Genomic DNA, 22,017 nt, shown 5'->3' with positions numbered 1-22,017 from the left:
CAGACTTTTGAGATAATCAACATATGTAGTTTTAAGTCACTACGTTTAAGGTAATTTGTTATGGCAGCAATAGAAAATTAATACACCAAATAAAACCAAAGCACTGCAAAGAGATCATCTCTTCTTATCAAAACCATGAAAAGAACCAATATGGAGACAACAAATAAACCAACATTTCCTTCCCCTGTCAGAGAAGGAATGGCTGAGACCTGGGATCTGTTTAACGCGTATCCTTCGTGTCAGGGTTTCTCACCTTGGCACGACAGACACTTTGGGCTGAATAACTGTTTCCTGGTGGAGAGTACAACTGTCCTGAGCAATGCAGGGTGTTTGGCCACGTCCCTGACCTCTGCCCACCAGATGCTGCCCAGAAACACCCCTGACCCCAAGTCACAACAACTAAAAATGTCTCCAGATGTTGGCAAATGTCCCCTGGGGGATAAAGTTGCTCCCTATAGAGAATCACATAATCTTTTAAGGGCGTAAGGCAAATAAAAGTGTTTATAGTAAGAAAGCATTGATCTCAGCTGTTTTTTGTTTTTGTTTTTTCAGTTGACTAGGCGTTTACCAAAAAGCCATTTACCTACATGAACGTATTAAAATTTGACATATCCAAACCGTTATCCACTGTTAGCCCTCAGCAGCTGGATACTCTGAGTGCATACACACAAACGTACACATATATAAATATATATGCATTACATATATATGTTTTAACGTCCATTTCTTAAATTTTCTCCATGAAGGAGCATCAGTGCAGTGAGAGAGGCAGACAGGTGATGTAGGGAATTAGCGCATGTGCCAGGGGCAAGGGTAGGAGGTGATACCGGGGACAGTGGAGACCGTGACGAGGGAGAGGCCAGTTTTCCAGGTCTCAGAGTGGGGAACAGTCAAGATCAGCTTCAGGGAGTCTGGCATGCAGGGCCCTGCAGGCAGACGATCCAGCCTGAGCAAAAGCACGATGCAAGGTGTGAGGGGCTCCTGCAAATGTGCTCTATGCCTGGAAGCCTTGGGTAGGCAGGTATAAGAAGGACACACAGTGTCGTCACAAGACTGTGTTGCTTGAACTGTTATCAAAATCTGAAAGCTCAGGTCCTGCTGAAAATTCTGCGGCAGTCCATTTGGCCAACGCACTTTAACCTGGCCCTCTATCCAATCCCTGGAAGGGGCAAATCCCAACTTAACACCCTCAGGGAGTTTCTGCAAGGACGCTGCTTCTGGAAAGGACACACTTCAGTGTCTGTACCATGCTCAGGCCTATCACAGGCTCTCGGAGCCTGGTTCCTGCTCCTGGAAATCCAGGCCGCTGACACGGTGCTAGGCCCTTAGTTCACATCCACTCCCATCCCTGCCACTGCTGCCTCAGCTCTCACACCTTCATCTCTGCATGGGCCCCGTATGGCTTGCCGGCCACACCCTGCTCGCTCCTGTTTTGCTGAGCAATCTCCTTCACCTACATCCTGTGCAGAGAAGTTGATAAATAAGACCCTGAGGTCCACCCAACCCTCATACCACTTCACCTTTGCAAAGTAAAGAGTTTGATGAGCCACTTCATCTAGCCTGGCGCTGAGCTACTACTCCCTCTGCTTCCATTACCCCACTTGTTACATCTTCTAAGAATCTTACGACATGGTTGCTATACACTCCACACTAAAACTAAGAACTGGGGCTTTCAAAGGTTAGGTGGCATGCCATTTAGCACTTGACTAAGTTGGGATTCAGACTCAGGTCTGTTCTACTCTAAGATATGTTTCATCTTCCCTACCTCTCTTAGACTTGGGTGAGAGGGGTCCTCACGTCACCCACACTTTAGGGAGTCCCCTCGGCTCTTCTGCAGTCATACCAAGCAGACATGCCTTGGCCCCCACCAGCTCCAGTCATCCCAGCCTGCCTCCCGGCCTGTGCATACTTCACCAAGGTCGCCCCCCTGAGGGCCGACCCAAGTGTGCTTGTCCTGAGGCCTGAGAGGTGAGGAGTGTGGGGACAGCGTGGACATAGGGGTCAGGATTCCAAACACATCCACCAGGGCCCCTCAAGATATGGGAGGTTTCCTTCAGGGTAGTCAGGCTACAGGCAGGAGCCAACGTGCTGAAGTACAAGGTCAAAACTTCTGAATGTAAAACTGATCTCCCAGGCATTATGAAGGTTAGCGTAGGAAGTTCGAGCATATTTCGCTTAACAGTTTATTAGCTTGATTTATGCCTTTTAAACAAATATTTTGATACAGGGCATGTGGGCTCCATTTGCAAGCCTCCCTGAGACCTCTCTTTCTGCTCGTTGATCTTTTACAGTGAAGGGAGCTATCACCTCCCATCTGAGTGAAGAAAGCTTAGTTCTCTCATGTCTGATCCTCTTGAAAGAATAATCAGGATGGGCTGTATTACCTTTTCATGATCAAGAAGCTCTTGTAAAATCACTTGTCTTTCCCGACACAGTTCCAAGAAATCTTCAGAGTGCTGACTTTCGTGTAAAGCGGGGAAGAAGGTCAGCTGGGTGCAGTCCGCTGCCACCTGCTCGTCTCCCTCACGGTCAGCATCCCTCGGTGCCAGCTCATCTGCAGGCATAAAGGGACACATGGCTTTGGCAAGAGCCACCTGGCATTATCTGTGGTAGTGTGCCGTCTAGGCCTGAGTCGCTGAGAGGAACTGCGAGGTTTCAAGGCAGACATGAACAGGGTCATCTCAGCGTGCCTCTCACTCTCTCTGACAGTGGACACCATGCCCTCTGACCCTGTGGCATGCCCAACACACCCTCAGGCTGATTGCTTCCGGAAGGTGTGCCCAGGCCCGGCTGCTCGGCAGCTCTCGAGTGACCATAGAGCCACATTTCAAAATTCACCCTCATTAATCAATGAAGCAATTCCCTGGAGGGTCAGTCGTAGTTTGTTTTACCTGAATTTCACTTTGTTCACTCTTTTAAAAGAATGTTTTTTTTAAAAAAAAATATGGAAGCACTATCTTCTTATTGTACAAAAACAAACAAACAAACAAAAAACATGGAAAACCCGTAAACTTTAATTAGAAAAAAAAGAAAACCCATGAAATTGTGAGAAATAAAACAAAGATCACCCATGTACCCCGAGATAGCGTTGATAACAGCAGCTCCCACTTAGTAAGCACTTTCTCTGGGCTGGGTAGTCCTGACGACACTTTGCTCTGAGTCCGATCTGTTGTAGATTCTACTTCTGCCCTTCATCCTCAGCTTACAAATGGGAAAAGTGAAAGAGGCTGGGTACTGTGCTCAAGGCTGTGTGGCTGCTGGGAATTAGAGGCCGACTCTGAACCAAATCTCCCTGAATCCAGAGTCTGAGCTTGTCATCTCCAGGCTGTTTGTCCTCACCGTTCACAATTGGGTTTATTTATTTCATCAGATGATATCTTATCTGTACATCAATGTATGCGTACACACATATGTAACTTTTGACATGATAGCCATTATACTGCATTCACGGCTTTTTGGAAGCACACTAGTTTCCATTTCTGTGTTCCCGTGAGTGCACTGTCCTGCACACCTGCACTATTTCCTCAGGATGCACTCTTGGGCATGGATGTTTGGGTGCCAGCTAAGCACATACCTACATGGATTTCTAGATCCTGCACCTCCACCTTGCCCTGGGTGCCCACCTGCCTGGAGCAGGCCCACTATACATGGCTTCGAACGCCAAGGGTTACCGGCCCTTGTTTTATGCCAAGATGCTCACTTCTTTGACTCCCCTCCCCCCGTCCCCCAGGAGTCTCACATCTGGGTGAATGAGAGTGTCTGCTACTCACAGCAGCAGAAATCCCAGGCTTTCCCCATGCAGAGAGCACTCGATTAGCTACAGGCACCAGGAAGGCATGGCGGAGATCCACGGGCCCTTTTTCCTCCGTGGTTGAGCTCCCTACTGTGTATGTGTGTGTGGGGGGGTAACTGGGGCCAGAGAACTCAGCAACCCACCGACGTAATGTGATAAAATCAGCACACACTTTTCATCAGTGCAGTCGCCCCCTCTGAGAGAGAGCAGGCAGACTACCATTCTGATCTTCGAGTTGGGGGGCTTGGCGTGGAGAGAAGAGAAGGAAATGGGTATTCCAATGTTATCCCAGTCCTGTGCCACAGTGGGACCCCCAAATCAACCTGGGGCCGAGCGCAGCGTCCTCACTTCTGGGCAAGGCTACAGACTGGCAGGATAATCAGCTCAATGGAAAGGCCAGTACCAAGCCAGGAAAGGAGACATGCTCAGTGCTAAGCAGTTATCATTGGTTAAGGACATGACACTAGCTGCAGCTTAGGACACACTGAAACTCACAGACAGGGAGCGTCTAAAGCAAAGGGCAGAGTCTGGTAGAAACACACAGACTCTGAAACATAGTGTGTATGTCTGGGTGTGTATTTGTGTGTGTGTTTCAGTGTGTTCATGCCAGAATGACCTCTGAAAATGAAGCCTGGATTTCAACAAATTGACTCAATCAAATTCCTCCATGGAAATTATACAAATAAAGAGTAAGAATAAACATAACAAAAGATTCAAAGTATATATATTTTTTTAGTTTGGGAAATCAGCAGCCCACCCCCCACCCCCTTATCTGTGCTTTAGCTTTCTAGTTTCAGTTACCTGCAGTCAATTGCAGTCCGAAACATTAAATGGAAAATTCCGGAAATAAACAATTTATAAATTTTAAATCGCATGCCTTTCTGAGTAGTGTGGTGAAATCTTGAGCAATCTCTCTCCGTCCTGCGCAGGACGTGAATCAGCCCTTTACCCAGTGTCTCCACGCTGTATACACTGCCTGCCCCTCAGTAGCTACCTCTGTTACCTGATGACTGTCACAGGGTCACGGTGCTTGTACTCAAGTCACCCTTGTTTTGCTTGATAGCGGCCTGAAAGCATGAGAGTAGTGATGCTGAGATTTTGGACATGACACAGAGAAGCTGTAAAGTGCCTCCTTTAAGGGAGAATGTATCCACATATAGGAACAGACATAACATACACAGTGTTGGCACTGTCATGGTTTCAGGCATCCACTGGCAGTCTTGGAAAGTATTGCCCATGAATAAGGGGGGACTATTGTAATAATGACTATTTTATCTGTCATTTTCATAATCAGATAGTTCAGCGTGAATAGTATTAAATATTTATTTTATCCATTTTTACTCTTAAACATTCAGCCATTTTCCTCCTGGGTGTTTTGGGTCACATACTGAACATGTATCTGTACTGTCTGGGGGCACTTTTAAGGTTTCCCTGATATATCAAATTGAGAAGATGGTTCCCCTGAAATAAAATTTATTGTCACAACATTATAAAATTTCCCCCCTAAGGGAGTGCTGGGGTCTGGAATAGGTTCCTCTTCATTCTGAGGAGCACAGGAATGAAGAACCTTAGCACCCCCTTCTCTAGACTTGCAGCATTTTCTTCCTCCAAAATATTAATTTCATATCTTTAAGAAGATACTAATTAAAACCAAGAAAACTGATAAAATAAATACCTTGGTTTTCAGCATTTGTTTGAGAAATATCACCATTTTTGTCTTGGTTTTCCTAAAATAAAAACAGAGAGATGAGAAATTAAATCCTGGATACCAACTATATGCACCCCGGTCATTGCACAGATTCACAAACACACACACACATGCATATGACCCCTTCGAACTACTTATACTCAAGACTCAGATGCAAGAGGAGAAAAATGCTAAATCCTAAAGGACCACAATAAAATGCAAGTATTAATGTTCCTCAGTCAAAGGGGAAAAAACCCACAATCTTCCATTAAGTAGGATTTACAGTAATTACCAAAGATGATGCCCAAGTGGGGTGAGCTAGCATCCTGGATGTCGGTGGTATGCGCCACCCTGGAGAGTGGGTCAGGGACCAGAAACCTGGTTTCATAGCCAAACTTTGGCTTTGTCACCCACACAGTGTGCAGGCTACTTAGCTTTCCTGCCTCTATTTTCTAGGAAAGGTATTGAGGGAAAAATACTGTATACCACCAGATGTTTATTGACAATACATTAAAAATTCAGGTGTCTGCTGAATAAATGAAACATAATTTTTTATTCGGTTTTATAAAGAGTTCAATGTGGATAAAAGATTCTGAGGTTACAGACTAGAATAGAAACCCAACATTGTCTTGCGTTTCAGTGTTTGGATGGCTGCCTTTTAGAATTTCTTAAATCAGGATTGTTCAATGAGAAAATGAAAAACTATTAACAGATTTTTTTCTATATCTACGACCAATCCCATTAGTTCTCCATCCTTTAAAAAGCAAAAATGTAAGTTTGATGACACAGAGTTCAAGCTTCATTACAGCAAACCTCCAGGGTCTGCCCAGGCTCCATTGTTCGGGACTCCAGTGCAGATTTGGTGTCATTTGGACTACGTGGGTCACCGGCTGGAGCTGGCAGAAATAGCTGAGTTCAAGGTCTTTCTATTGTCAAGCTTCTTATGGGATCTGCTTGTGCAGTAATGCCCAGGGCAGTGCTGGTCAGGAATGCTCCTTGACAAATGATTTGTGTAAGCCGACAATGGTTACCACGTGGTAGCATCTAGATTGTTCTACTGGACTTTGGCGGACGTCAGTGTGGTCTGGGTCAGTGGTGTAGATATGAACCACTCACTCATTTATTTACTCATTCAGGCTGTAGATACAGCATTCCTTCTATGTTACCTGGGAGGGTTAGTGATTCTTTTCTTCTATTAAACAGCATCAGGAATAAATCAGAGCATTCCTGCCTTTAGCTACATACATTTTCTCTCCTACCTGGGCTTGTGAAAGCTCTCCCAAAGCATACCGTGCAGAGTCCTGATGAAAACAACGTGAAATGGAAAAGCTAAGGAGACATTGCCCTACATTTCCTGCATTGAAACGTTGCTGTCTTCCTGCATCAAACTCTTACCTTGAGCCTTTGTTCACTCAGGACCTCCAGCGGAGACAAGCGTCTGATGCGTTTCCTCATACGAGCGGGTCCTTCTCTCCAGTCCAGTTCCCACCGGGAACAAGGTGTGGCTTCTACCATCTGGCCCCATAAGCCCAGCTCCCCAAAAAGCTGCTCCTGGATCCTGGACCAGGCTTTGGCTGCCTTGATGTTGCCACATCTCCGCCTCTGGGAAGCAGAAGTACAGTGTCACCCCTGGACAATTTTCTCATGAGCCTGGCCCCAAAACTCCAGGGTTGAGCAGACCAAGCCTCTCATAATTGTCAGAGAAAAATAGTCCCCTGTAGGCATCCCTGAGCACCCTCAGGGTATGTAGTGTACTCTCTGGAGCCAAGTCCTAGCCCGGAGAAGAAATCAGGTTCTCAGGTTTGAGACCATTTAATCTAGGATAGGGAAGAAAAAAACCATCCACCCTTGGGAATTCAGAGTCACACGACTACTAGGGGATAGGCAGAGAGCAGCAGGTCCTGAAGGTCCTGACGTTAATGGTCAGAGTGGACTGGATCACTATTTTATAAAATGGATACAGAATTTCACCACAGCCCCACGCTTGAAAAATGAGGCTGAAATACTTCTTCCAGTCGTCTGGACTGGCAGTGTGGTGGGAACTGGCAGATTAGCCAGCACTAGGTTGATTTGAACAAGTTATCTCTGTCACTGGACCTCATATTCTCCAACTGTTAAATCAGAGGTTTGGCCTAGATACTGTCTAAGCATCTTTCAAATCTTGATATCATTTGATTCTAGAATGTTCAAAGATTCAAGAATGTTCGCAGAAGCTAAATCTGTGATATTAATGAAAACAACCCCACCTGTTATCTATGTAATCCTCATAGTTTGTGGTGCTTAACTATTACACCTACCACTAGAATATAACTCAAAACTTTCATAAAATATATCAACACCCCTAAACCGATTGTATGCCACATTCAACTTCTGCACACCACTTGTCAAGGAAACATTTCAGTGCAGTTTGGGCAGTAGAATCAACTTTGCCTGCAGAGTGAACTTTTGCAATTAGTCAAATATTTTGATGGCATTTGTCATAAATTTTAATTTGTCAGACACTGAAAGGTGAAACAAGAAGCACAGGTCTCATAGACTTAGCATTAAAAGGAAAGAAACTCATTATCATGTATTAAGCTCAGCGCCTCATCTACTGTGTCTCATCTCATTTCCTCTACTCAGTGGCTTTATGAGTGAAACTTAAATTTGTAAGCAATTTCTACTATCGTCATAAAGAAACCAAGTCTAGGAGAGGAGAAGTGACTTCTCCAAGGACCACCAGGTGAGCAAGCTGAGATTTAAACAGTCTGTCTGATTCCAAAGTGTTTGCTTAAGCCTGCAGGTTACATTCCTTTCCTAGGGGCCTAGTACCATTTTATTAACTCATGGTTTGTGCCAGTATTACTTCAAAGACTGGCAAACTTAGCAAATATGGGCCATTTGGAACAGTAAATCATTCTCCGAACTTGAAAATTCCCATGAAAATATAACAGATGGTGTAGTGGATAGCATGTGGTCTTTGGCATCAGATGAAGTTGGGTTATCATCATGTTTCTGCTGTTCATTAGCTGTTTACTCTGAAGGAGCTTCAGCTTCCTCATCAGCCAAATTTAGCTAATAATATTATGAGAATAAATAAAACCATGGGTTTATATAAGGATTAAATGAGACAATATTTTCAAGAGTTTCATACGGTGCCTTACTCAGCTTAAGTAGTTAGTATTATTATTGTGAATAAAGCCAATTCTATTTCAAAACAAGATTATTTTGTTTCTCCACAGTTCTTAAATTTATATCCAGTACTCCAATTGGTCAGTAAGGAACTCCCGAAAAAATAATGACTGTCCAAAGCCTTTTATAGGTATTTGGTTATATGAAATGAACACTTGTTGGAAAAAATATTTCAGCTCCCTAGAAATGTTTGCTGTGTTTGTAGTAACACATTGAGCTTTACAGAGGATGAACAATCCCAAGCAATTGGGTTGTGCATCCTGGGCTTCAAATTAGTGTTGTAAGAGCATCCTCCACTCCAAGGCTCCACTCATGCAATGGTGGTGCATGGCTGCCTGAGTCTTCATCACAGGGCAAGTGAGTTGTCCTGAATATCTGCAGCCACACAGATGTGAGTCAGTGGTGATACCCCTCAAAGAGGAATGGTTGCTAGTCCATGAAAGGAAGCTACGTGTAGTCCCAGGACAGAGCACGTGAGATGACTAAATAGCAAAAGCCCTGTGTCCCCGCACCTTCATGTCCACGTTTCTTCTCAATGTAAGGTCCTCTTTCAGTTCAAATGCCACACCAGAGACTCAGAGGCAGGGATTCTGGTATGTGAGAGGCAGCTATGATTTTTGGCTGAATGGAAACTCCTGGGAGGCATCACTGAGATTTTCTTCTGAGTAACCTTCCTATTTTCATTCTCTGGTGTTTTGGTGGGGCTGAGCGCAGTCTTAGCTGCAGAGCTGCACATGTCCCCCAAGTCTGGGGAATCTGAGTGATGGTGAATGGTTATAGGATGGGCTGGTGAGCATCATTCCCTGGCGCTGGCAGTGGTGTTCTCTGGAGCCCATCCGGAGCGGACAGTGCAGTGGTGGATGTACACATACACACCCCAGTCCCAGGGCACCTTTATGTGCATCAGGAGAAGTGCCCCCTCGGGCAGATATAGCCTGTAGGCTGGCAGCTCGGCAAGGAAACAGTGCCTTTGTCCAAGTTAAAAAAGTTCCCCATCCTTTACGTGAGTCTTGCCCCATTCTAGGATGTACAGCCTGGGGAGAAGAACGTGAATTCCTTTCAGACTCACATACTCTCTCATCCATGTGCTCTAGTGCCTCAAATCTCAAATGTAACCTCAAACACTGTGTGTGTGTGTGTGTGTGTGTGTGTGTGTGTGTCTGTGTTTGTATGTGTGAGTGTAAGAGAAAGAAGAGAGAGAGGAGACAGATTCCTTAGAGCAGAGTTTGAACACCTGGATCCAGCTTTTCTTGAAGCCTGCTCTGCCCCTGGAGTTTTCAATAGCACAAAACAGTTCATTTGTTGCCGAAGCCAGTTTGAGTTGAGATTCTGATACTTGCATCTAAAAGAGCTACAGCAGACCTTAATGGACACACAGACGCTGAGCAAGAAATGTCAACGGCCTGTTGGCCCCTACAGAGCCCTTAAGAGAGTGTGACAGTGCCCCTCACATTTTAAAAGGAAGGGCGTTTCTGGGGTGCTGTGTACCTGGCAAAAAGCTTTAAACAGTAAAGATGTGATGTTTTTAAAACAGCAGTGGCAGAGAAAGCATTTCTGTAAATTATGAAGAGGACTTGATATAAGAACAGTATGGCCTGGGTGTATAAGAGAGTAGAACCAGAGCATCTGGACCACAGAGAAATATAATTTGGAAAAAGCAAAGGGAAACCTGGGCAGGCCAGAGTTCAGGCAGCTATTTCCACCAGTACTTCTACAGCGACAAGAAATTTGGGAGATGAAATATTAGAACTGCCTACTTTGCTGGTGATACAATGGTGGGACATAATGACAGGTTAACTTCCGGGCACCAGGGCATAGTCATATTATTGTATGCTGTGGGCTCCTGCCATCCCCAGTGACTGCTTAGCTGTGGGTAGAATGCCAAGTTAAAGCAGTCTTACATGACCAATGACTGAGAGCCCTGCAGGCTGGGGACCCCTGAATCTCATTACTGCCACCCTCTTGGGAGGACCTCATTGAGTGCACCTGGGAGAAGCGGTCCTTGAACAATGTGGCAGACTTCACAAGACTGATTTCTTCCCAGAACTTGAACTTGATTTTTCTGAAAGTGGAGGGGGACCTGCACTGGGAAAGTATATTACCCCTTAAAAAAACAGGGTGAGTGCTCCAGACCCCATTATCTCTGGCAGACGGCGATTAACTCTGCATTCCTTTAAACATCGAAACAATCTGTCTTAAATATTTAAACACTTGGAAATGATCCTTATGGGTTAGCCTCAGAATGCTGATTTTCTCAAATGTACTTTAATCAACAGTAAAACTCTGTACAACTTTCTCAAGTGCTCTCCAAACCCCAGTCAGGCCAGCTAAATAGGAGCCGGACCACCTTCTACAAGGCTGGATCCTTTCTTTCTGGGCTCAGAGCCTCTCCTAAAGTTCTGTCCTTCCCACATCAACTTCACCCCCCCAAAGCTCCTCTCCCACGTCTGCCATGTCTGATAAACCACCTATTCGTAGGACAGCCTGGGGGGCGTTTTGCTACACTGTGTGCTTCTGGGAGGCTGGCCGCACGGCTCACAAACCCCTCCTCCTGAGGCATGTTGTAGACGCCCAAATGAGTTAGATGGAGGCAACCAGACCAGGTTATATGGCTTAAGTGGATCAGAGCCTGTTTTGTTTCCCCGGCCCTTGGGTCCCACTGATTTCACCATTACTTGACCCCTCCCCCACCTCAATACAGCTAACGGTTTCGCGCACCCCACTGGTCCCCTCCTCATAGGAGAGCATCCCAGCATTGGCCTCACCACCCTGTTTTGGGTGGTCTGTCTACTGAGTTTTAAGAACCCACGAGGCCGAGCAGTTATAACCATTATAACCTCTGCCTTTCCTATTCCTAGCACCGACTTTGGAACAGAGAAATTATAAAGTATATAATATAATTAGTAAGGTTCTAGTACTATATACTGTGTTCCAGTATTAGCAATCATTTGTTTGTTTGTTTGTTTGTTTGTTTACAGCAAAACCAACTAAAGATAACTTCTTAGCCATTCCATAACCATTTTGGGGACATCTATCCCTGCTAGCTGCTCTCTAGGTGCTTTACACTTATTCTTTAACCTTCACTGTTGAGAAGTATTATCCTACCTTAAAGACAGGGACCCTAAAGCTCAGGCTGTGGCCTAGAAAGAGGCAGACCTGATTCATATAGAGATCTCACTGGCATGACAGCCAGTGCTCTTTACCTAGAATGCACAGAAATCATGCCTAGAGAGGTGTTTTAAATATCTAAACCTGCCCTCATCAGTGGCAATCCATTGCACTTAGGATAAAAATGCGAAAACTCTAATGTGGTGACAAGCCCTGTCTGCTCTCACCCTGCCTCATCTTCAGCCTTGTCCCTTCCCAGCTGAGGTCACTCAGTCACTTCTTCCAGTTAATTGATGACATCCAGCTCTTTCTAGATCAGGAGCTTCACACGTGCCCTCCCCTGAGCCAAAAACACTTCCTCAAAGTGCTTCAGCCCATATTCCTCCTTCTTCAGATCTCAACTTATAGGTCACTCCCTGAGAGAGGGCCTCCCATCTACGCAAATTCTTTCCCCTGTTACAATCTCTCTTTGTACCTGTATTTTCCACATCTATTGCTCATCACGACTTATAATGATCTATTTATTTGTGCAAGTATTTAATGTATGCTTCTCCTTTAGAGTGAAGTTACCTGCGAGTGAAGCCCATGTCTGCTGTGTTGATAGTTGTGCCCCTAGCTCCTAGAAAACGTCGGAGACAGCTGAGGAGATGAGCGGAGGGACACATTGCCTATCTCCTAAGTTGCTTCAGGGTGGATTCAAATCCCAATGAACAGTTTGTACAAGTTGGACTGAGTCATTGACGAAGCCATCAATGATGTCTAAGCCATCAATGACTAAGCCATTATTGACTTAGGCCGTCTAGAACTTCTGATTCTTTATTTCAGATTTAAGGAGGATTCTGGTCTACTGTGTAAAGACAGGAACTGTTTTGTTTCTTTACCTGTACATAATCTTTGTACAAAGATGCATAGAGCTCCTGTCCTCTTCTTCTGTAGTTCTCAATACATGACACAAAATCCTAGAGGAGAGAAAACACGTCACAGCTTAATGACAGTTGTGATTTTATAGGAACTTCTCTACTCTGACCAATTATTGAGGTAAATAACAGGATCTGTTGGTCAAATCAGTCACAACCTAATGAATAAAGACTTCACCTATGCTGACACATTCACATACAGACATGCATGTTTGTGGGTTACTTCCACTTCCAGCTATGATGAGCCAGTTTGTAGCAGATAAATCTTCCTCCCAAGAATAACTAGAAAGGCTAAATTTGAATAATCTTCTTTAATACAGCAAAGAGCTATCAAGAGAGCCAACATCTTGGAAAAAAAGAAAACTCACTGAGATGTGCCCAGTGTTCAATACCTGTGCTTTCTTTATTTTCCCTTGAGATATTTCCAAGTTTGCAAATAGCACAAGAGGCTGAGAAGCTAAACAGAATGTGGTGGCTAAGAAGCAGAGAAGCTTAGCAGAGCTTTTGGAAGCCTCAGGTGGCTAACGAGACAAAAATTGGAGTTCAGGCTTACCAAGTTGTCCAGAACATAAGGGACCAGGAGCCCAGAAATAGGACAGTAAAGAGAAATAAGCCCAGCTTTCTGCATTGATGTTCCCCTTTAATCAGCTGTAAATTCTTAACCAGTGTGGGGCTGAGAGACTGAGAAGATAAGTAAAGCTTCGAGCAATCTTGGTTTGTAGAAACCAACAGGAGTTGGGCTTTAAGGTGGGATCTCCGAAGGGCTGCAGCATTGGGATTGAGGTAGCATGGAAACAAACCAGGAGTCTGAATATGTTCTGGTGATGACCGCTACTGTAAATACATGTCAGAAGACAAAATGAGTCATGTCAGAAGACAAAATGAGTCATCTCTGAAGGAGGATCATCTAAGCCTCTAATTGAGGGTTTTCATACAAAATGTTCAGCAGTCAAGCAGAAATTACTAAATGTGCCCATGAGAAGGACCAATAGAAAAATAAACAATAAAAACATACCCACATGTATCCAGATATTAGAGTTATCAGACATGGACCTTAAAATAATGCAAGTTATTTGATCCAAAAATGCAACATGGATAATTTTGGAAGAGACATGGAATCTATGAAAAATAACCAAATAAAAATTATGAATCTGTAAAAATGAATTAATTGAAATGAGAAACTTTATGGGTGAGTTTCACAGCAGAGTGAACGCAACTGAAGAGAGGACGAGTGAACTTAAATAAATATCCTTGTTAAAGTATGATGAGATAAAAGTATGGAAAATACTCAAAAGACAGAGAATTAGATTCATGTGTGATATGGAAAAAGCATCTAGCATATGTGGAATTGAAGTCTCAAAAGGGAAGGAGAGAAAGAATGAATTAGAAGCAAAATAAAAACTTAATGAGAATTTTCTGAAATGGATGAAAGGCATCAGCCACAGATTTGACAGATTCTACAAACCTAAAACAAGAAAAATACAAAGAAATCCATACATAAGCCGGTCATAGTAAAACTGCAAAAGCAAAAGACAAAGAAAAAAACATTAAAAAACACAGAGAAAAAGTCATATTATCTTTAAAGAAGGAACAATAAGAAAGGTAGAGGCCAGAAGACAGTGAAACATTTTCATGTCCTGAAAGAAAATAACTGTCAAACTCAAATTCTCCACCCACTGAAAATATCCTTCAAAAATAAAACGAACTAAAACATTTTCAAATGAATAACACTGAGAGACTGTAGCACCAGCAGAACTGCACTAAATGAAATGCAAAAGGAGTGTTTCAGGTAGAAGGAAAATGATTCCATACTAAAGCATGGAACTTTGGAATAAATGAAAAGCTATAGAATTAATAAATGTCTACATAAATATTTGCTGTTGGAAAATAACAACAACAACAACAACATCTATTTATGGGATTTAACACAAATGAAAAATTAAAATACTTGAAAAAAAGATGAATGTGATAAATGAAAAAAGTATTCTAAGTTTCTTTAATTAAAAATTTGTAAAAAGGGGCTAATTTACATTAGACTCTAATAAAGCAAGTGTGGATGTTGTAATTCTTAGAGTAGTCACCAAAAACATAATAAAAAATATGTAACATTCACTTATAAAAGGGAAGTAGAATAATTTAAAATAGTTGGTAATATGTTGAAAGAGGAAAAAAGGAAAAAAAACAGATATTACAAATGGAAAATAAACATTAAAATGGATTTAAACTAAAAATATCATTAATTACATTAAATGTAAGTAGACTATTCTCCAAATGAAAGATAAACAGAGTTACACTGCATCGAAAAGCAAAACCTAAGTATATTCTGCATATAAGAAACACTCCATGAAAATAAGGATACAGAAAGTTGAAAGTAAAAGATTGCAAAAAGATAAACTGCACAAACACTAACCAAAAGAAATCGAGTAAAGCCATACAAATCTCTCATAAAGTAGACTTAAGGTAAGAATTGTTATTAGTCACAACGAAGGATGTTTCATCATAATAAAAGGGTCAACACCAGGAAAGTATGAGTTCTAAATGTGAAACATCTAGAAACTTAGCTCCAAAATATATAATATATAAAATAACTAAAAGGAGAAACAAACAAATTTACAATCATAGAAGAAGATGTTAACTCATCACTTAGTAACTAAGTAGAATAAGCTGACAAGAAAGACATAGATATAGAAAATTTCAAGAACATAATAAGCAAACTTGATCTAATCAAATGTAAAAAATGCGGAAAAATAAAAAATTGTAGGATACACAAATAAACTCACTACTAAAATCTACCACATGATGAAACATGAAGCAAGTTTAAGAAATTTCAAATGAGCAAAATTATACAAAATATTTTCTGAACATAGTGGAATGAAGCTATAAGTAAATATCAAAACGAAAATCCCGCAAGATTTAGAAATTAAGCAATAATATTTAAGTAACCCATGGGTCAAAGAAGAAATCAAAATGAAAATTAAAAATACTATATTTTATACCTGAAATTTACTAAGAAGGTCGATCGTAAGTGGTCTCATTACAAAAAAGGTAACTATGTGAGGTGATAGATATGTTAATTACCTTGATCGGGTTGATTATTTCACACTGTAGATATGCATCAAAACATTAAGTTGTACATCTTAAATGTATACAATTTTACCACAGTACAAATAACGTTTTTAAATTTTAAATTAAAATTTTTTTAAATAAAATTAAATTTTAAACTAAAAAATGTAAATGAAGTAATTGTAAAATGTTTGTGTCATAGAGCCTCTCATGAAAAAATGAGTAAAGGTCTCAAATCAATAATCTAAGCTCTCACTCATGAAATTAGAAAAAAGACAAAAATTAACCCAAAGCAAGCAGAAAGAAGGAAAAATAAGAGCAGAAATCAATGAAATTTAAAACAGAAAAACTAGAGAATTGAAACAAAAACTGGTTCTTTAAAAAGATCAATAAAATGTATAAACCTATAGAGACACTGACAAAGATAAAAAGAGAAGACACAAATTGCTAATATCAAGAATGAAAGAGAGGCACTCACTAAAGACCCTGCAGACAGCAAAAAGGTAACAAGGAAATAAAACAAACAACTGTACATCCAGAAAGGTGACAAGATAAAATGGACAAGTTATTTGCAAAACACAAATTGCCACAACTCACCCAATGTGAAATAGATCATTAGACTAGCCCTATCACTGTTAAGGAAATTGAATTCATAATTTATTATTTTTTATTTCTTAATTACAGTTGACATATAATATTATATTAGTTTTAAGTATACAGCATGATTAGACATTTATATAATTTATGAAGTGATCACCCGAATAAGTCTAGTACCCATCTTACACCATATATAGTTATTGCAATATTACTGACTATACAGTATTTTACATCCCTATGCTGTATTTTACATCCCCATGACTGTTTTTATAAACGGCAATTTGTACATCTTAATCCCTTCCCCTTTTTACCCAGCCTCCAAACCTTCCTCCCATTTGACAGCCATCAAAATGTTGTCTGTATCTATGAGTTTGTTTCTGTTTTGTTTTTGTTTTTTTGTTTGGTTGTTTATTTTGTTTTTTCAGATTCCACATATAAGCGAAGTCATATGGTATTTGTCTTTTTCTCTCTGACATTTTTTACTTAACATAATATCCTCTAGGTCCATCCATGTTATCACAAATGGCAAGATTTCATTCTTTTTTATGGCTGAATATTATTCCATTATATATATGTACCATCTCTTCTTTATCCATTCATTTACTGATGGATTACTAGTAGATTAAATAATCTACTTAAAGAAGAAAATTATGTGATATATCAATTGATGCAGAATAACATTTGACAAAAAACAACATTCATTAATGATAAAACTCTCAGAAAACTAGGAATACAGGAGAATTACCTCAACTTGGTAAAGAGCATCTGCAAAAATCCTAAAGCTAATACTATGTTTAATGTGAAACAATGAACAAAGTGAGGATGTCGGCTTTTATGGCTCCCACTCAACAAAGGGCTTAAAGCTCTTAGATTTTACACCAAAAGCATGAGTCATAAAAGGAAAATTTGGTGAATTGGATCTTATAAACATTAAAAACTTTTGCTCTGCAAAAACCCATGTGAAGAGAATATAATGACAAGCTACAATCTGGAAAAATATTTGTCAGGCACATAGCCATCAAAGGACTAGTATCTAGAATAATATATGAAGAACTCTTTAAACTCACCATTTAAAAAAAAATCCTATTAGAATATGTTCAGAAGACAAAAATAGACATTTCACTAAAGGAAATATATAGATAGCAACTAAGCATGTGAAAATATGTTTTACATCATTTTCCATTAGGAAAATAAAAATGAAAATCACAAGACATCACTACGCACATATCTGAATGGCTAAAATTAAAAAGTGACAACAGCAAATGCTGGTGAGGATACAGAGAATCTAGATCACTCACATTGCTAGTGGGAATGTATGATATAGCCATTCTGGAAAACAGATCAACAGTGTTTTCATAAATCTATGTAACTACCATAGGATCCAGCAGTTGTAACCCCGGGAATTTATCCCAGTGAAATTAAAACTTATACTCACACAAAAACCTGTACATCAATGTTTATAGAAGTTTTATTCATAATAGACAACAACCGTAAAAAACCCAGATGTCCTTGAACAGATGAATGGTTAAATATGCTGTGTTACGGCCGTACCATGGAATACTTCTCAGCAATAAGAAGGAATGAGCTATTGATATATGCAACAACCTGGCTAAATTGCATATAATTATGCTGAATGAGAAAAGACAATCACAAAAGGTCACACACTCTATGAGTCCACTTAAATAACATTTTTAGAGTGACAAGATTATAGAAATGAGAAAAGGATTAGTGGTTGTGAGGGGTTAAATAAGGGTGACAGGAGGGAAGTGGGAATGGCTACAAACGGGCGACATGAGGGATTCCTGTAGCGATGAAATGTTCCTGGTTGTGATAATGTCCTACAGTTTGGCAAGATGATACCACTGGGGATAACTGAGTAAAGGGTACCGGGGATCTTGCTGTACTATATCTTACAACTGAACTTGAATCTACAATTCTCAAAATAAAATGTTTAAGTTTTTAAAAGTCACTGAGGTCTTTATGTTTACCATTAAAAAAAAAGTATCCACATCCAGAAAATACACTTAACTACTATAAATCAGTAAGAAAAAAACAAACATTCAATAGAATTTTATTAAAAGAAAAAACTGAATAGGTACGTCCCAATGACCAATATACATATGAGAAGATGGTCAAGTTAAAACCACAATAAGAATATCTAAAATTCAAATAAGCTAATAATAGTACATTTTGATTATGATATGTAGAAAATGGAACTCTCTCACGCTGTTAAATTGCTACAACCATTTTGTAATATTGTTCAGTAGTGTCTTAAAAGGTGAACTCATGCATACCCCAAAATTCAGCAATTTCATTCCTAGAACAAAAATTTATACGTGTGTTCCAAAAGACGTGTGAGGGAATGTTCGTAACAGCAGTGTTTGAAGTAGTCCCAAACTGGGAACCATGCAAATGCCCGTCATAATCAACTGGATAAATAAATTATGATACATTCATATATTGAATACTCTACAGTAAGGGTTCTTAAAGTGTGATTCCATGAATCCCTAAAGGTTCCTGAGACCCCTTTCAGGGGATCCATGAAGTCAAAACTATTTTTAAAATGCTAGGACATCTTTGTCTTTTTTTCTGTGTTGACATTTTCACTCATGGTCCAAAAGCAACAGGGAGTAGAACTAGTGTCATAGCCCAAATCAAAGAGTTGGCACGAACTGTACAATAATCATTGTATGTATTCCTCACCACAAGGAACTAATAGGAAAAAAATCTTCACTTAAGAATGAAACAGTAAAAATGATCTATTTTATTAAATCTCAATTGTTGAATATACTCTTTTTTTAATAGTCTGTGTGATAAAATGGAAAGTATGCATAAAGCATTTCTTCTGAATACCTAAAAACATGATGGTTATTTCAAGGAAAACACCTGTATAATTGTTAGAGTTGTGAACTGAACTAGCTGCTTTTGTCATAAAACAGTATTTTTATTTGAAAGAGTGACTGACAGAAAAAAATTACAATTATTACAACTTGAGTATTTAGCAGATATTTTCTGGAAAATGAAATCAAAATGAACCCATCATCTCAAATAAACCAACTGACAGTATTTGCTGCCAATGATAAAATTTGAGTTTTCAAATTTCAAATATTAGAATGTTGGAAAACCTGTATCTGCCTTTCTGACCTTGACAGTTTTCCAGTAGCTAAACATTTTTCTGATAAGATTGGTGGTGACATGAACATGAGTTTTCCATACTGCATAATGAAATGTGTCAACATTTCAGAGATCTGTGTAACTCAGGTAACCAATATTCCCAATGCATGTTATATGCATGTTCCAAAATTATATGTGCGTTAAAATATACACACAAAGTGCAAAATAGAGCAATACATTTTAATGTAACAAAGTACAAAAGTTTCACTGATATACGTTTCCAAAAGAAACTCTTACTTGTTGAGTTTTGGTGTAGTATCGAAAAAGAATATAATTTTCTGAAAAGACTATGAAAATACTCCTATCTTTTCTAACTACGTATCTGTGGGAAGCCAGATTTTCTTTATATATTTCAACCAAATAAAATATTCAACTGATGGAATGAAGAAGCAGATATGAGAATCCAGCTGTCTTCTACTAACCCAGATAGATATTAAAGATTTGTAAAAACATAGTACTATTCATTTAACAATTTTTGTTTTGAAAAATAGAGTTAAAATATTTGTATTTACACATAATGGATTTATTATTGTTGTTTTTAAATGAATTAAATGTATTATTTTTAAAAATTCTGTCTTAATTTCTAATATAAAATCATAGATATAATCTACATAAACATTAGCTCTTTTGAGTTGTCAATAATTTTTAAGAGGGTAAAGGGGTCCTGAGACCAAAAAGTGTAAGAACTCTATGAAAATGTTGCTCTATTACTATGAAAATAATAAATTTCTACTTCATGTAATGATGTGGATAAATTTCACAAATATAGTTTAGAGTGAAATAAGGCAGACAGAAGAGTATGTGCTATGTTATTTCATTTATATAAAAGTAAAAATTGTGGAAATGTATATTAAATGTATTATATTAATGTATGATATTAAATGCCAGGAGTATGACTACTTTTCTGGAAAAAAGGGCCCATGACTAGAATGGGTGCATGAAGTTGGGGGTCCTTGTGGGGTGCCATTAATGTTGTATTTTTTAATCTGGGTAGTGGTCAAATGTTTACTCTGTTAAAATTCGTAAATCTGTATATTTGTGATTTGAACACTTTTTCCTATGTATGTTATACTTCAAAAAAATTAAAAAATATTTATCATCAAAGATTCAAAAATGCAAAAACAATATAATTTTTAAAACCCCAATTACGGTATTGGAGTAGTGGAAATAGGGTGATTTCTTTCTTTCTTTTTTTTCTTTTTTTTTTTTGTTTACAAAATTTTTCTTAATATTGCTGTTATATGCTTATACACATTTATAAGTAAAGCAATCATTATGAGCATTGCAAGTAACATAAAATGCTGACAAATTTGACTAATTTTTCATAAGGCAAAAGCCCAAACTTCTCTCAAATATGATGCTTTAGAGACATGCAACAGGGGAAGAGAACTCTTGGGGAGAACTTGGACACAAAACAACTCCCGTCAAATACCAAGCGTGCTATCTTGCCAAAGAGGGTAGGCCTTGTGTGGATGGCCCCAGGGAATTAGTGGGGACCAGGGTAGGGAGTTTCAGTCAGGCAGACTTCAGCAAGATATAGGAAGATATAGTCAGACTTCCATGTTTTTGTGAGTGTTGCTGAATCAGAGTGTGGGAGGTAGAAAGAATACAAGTCCAGACACCTGGTTCTTAGAAGGCCCTTACTAGTCACATTACATAAGCAAATAATTTAATATTCCTGAAATTTGATTTATCATTTGTAACAGCAGGTTAAAAGCACCTTTTTGTTTATTCTGAAGAGATGTTATGAAGATAGGATGAGACAGTAGAATGAAAGTACTTCATACATTGAAAAGGGTCATCCAAAGAGACTATTTGAGTGTAAGTCATGGATAAGATCAATTGGGAACAATTGATCTAGATGATCTCTTCAAAATTAATAGTGATAGAAAATGCTGTATGAGTTCAGTTATAAATCATCTTTGCTCTTCAAATAAATGCCCTGTGTACAATACCTGCAGCCCAGGGTTGTTGATACCCTCACTCAGGTACTCGATTTCTAGCTTCAAATTTACTCTCTGTTGTTAAGTTCAGCAAACATTCATTGTCCACCTACTATTTTTCAGCACTGGAGTACAAAGATGAACCCATATCTGTTTCTGTGGAGCCTACTGGAAGAGACAGAGAGTTATGAGCTGACATGACCAATGTTGAGACAGATCTATCTGTGCACAGGACAGGGTGACACAAGATGCAGCACACAAAAGAGAGGACTCACATGGATCGTGTTCAGAGAAGGCTCCCTGAGTGAAATGTTGCTTTAGTAGATTCTTGAATGAGAGGTTTTCAATAGAAGCCCAACATGGTCCCATAGCATTTTTGATAACTCATTCTGGTACTGTGTTTCCCCGAAAATAAGACTTAGCCGGACCATCAGCTCTAATGCATCTTTTGGAGCAGAAATTAATATAGACCCAATCTTATTTTAATATAATATAAGACCAGGTCTTATCTAACATAATATAATATAAGATAGGGTCTTATATTAATTTTTGCTCCAAAAGACG

General features: G+C 39.6%; 1 protein-coding gene across 3 annotated transcripts in view; it reads right to left on the bottom strand.

The window, feature by feature from the left end:
- The window catches only part of WDFY4 (WDFY family member 4), a 290,937-nt gene that overhangs the window by 90,243 nt on the left and 178,677 nt on the right, over positions 1-22,017 (bottom strand). For all 3 annotated transcript variants that reach the window (XM_033130918.1, XM_033130921.1, XM_033130920.1), the window contains exons 40-43: positions 12,641-12,718; positions 6,876-7,082; positions 5,469-5,520; positions 2,385-2,554 (exon numbers count right to left, since the gene is read on the bottom strand). In XM_033130918.1, the coding sequence (XP_032986809.1) occupies positions 2,385-2,554; positions 5,469-5,520; positions 6,876-7,082; positions 12,641-12,718 (507 nt within the window). The remainder of the gene's footprint in view (positions 1-2,384; positions 2,555-5,468; positions 5,521-6,875; positions 7,083-12,640; positions 12,719-22,017) is intronic.

Source organism: Rhinolophus ferrumequinum, chromosome 16 (assembly GCF_004115265.2).
Source record: "Rhinolophus ferrumequinum isolate MPI-CBG mRhiFer1 chromosome 16, mRhiFer1_v1.p, whole genome shotgun sequence".
NCBI lineage: Eukaryota > Metazoa > Chordata > Mammalia > Chiroptera > Rhinolophidae > Rhinolophus > Rhinolophus ferrumequinum.
Note: the sequence above shows the minus strand (reverse complement) of the source record. Positions and strands in the feature narration are given on the sequence as shown.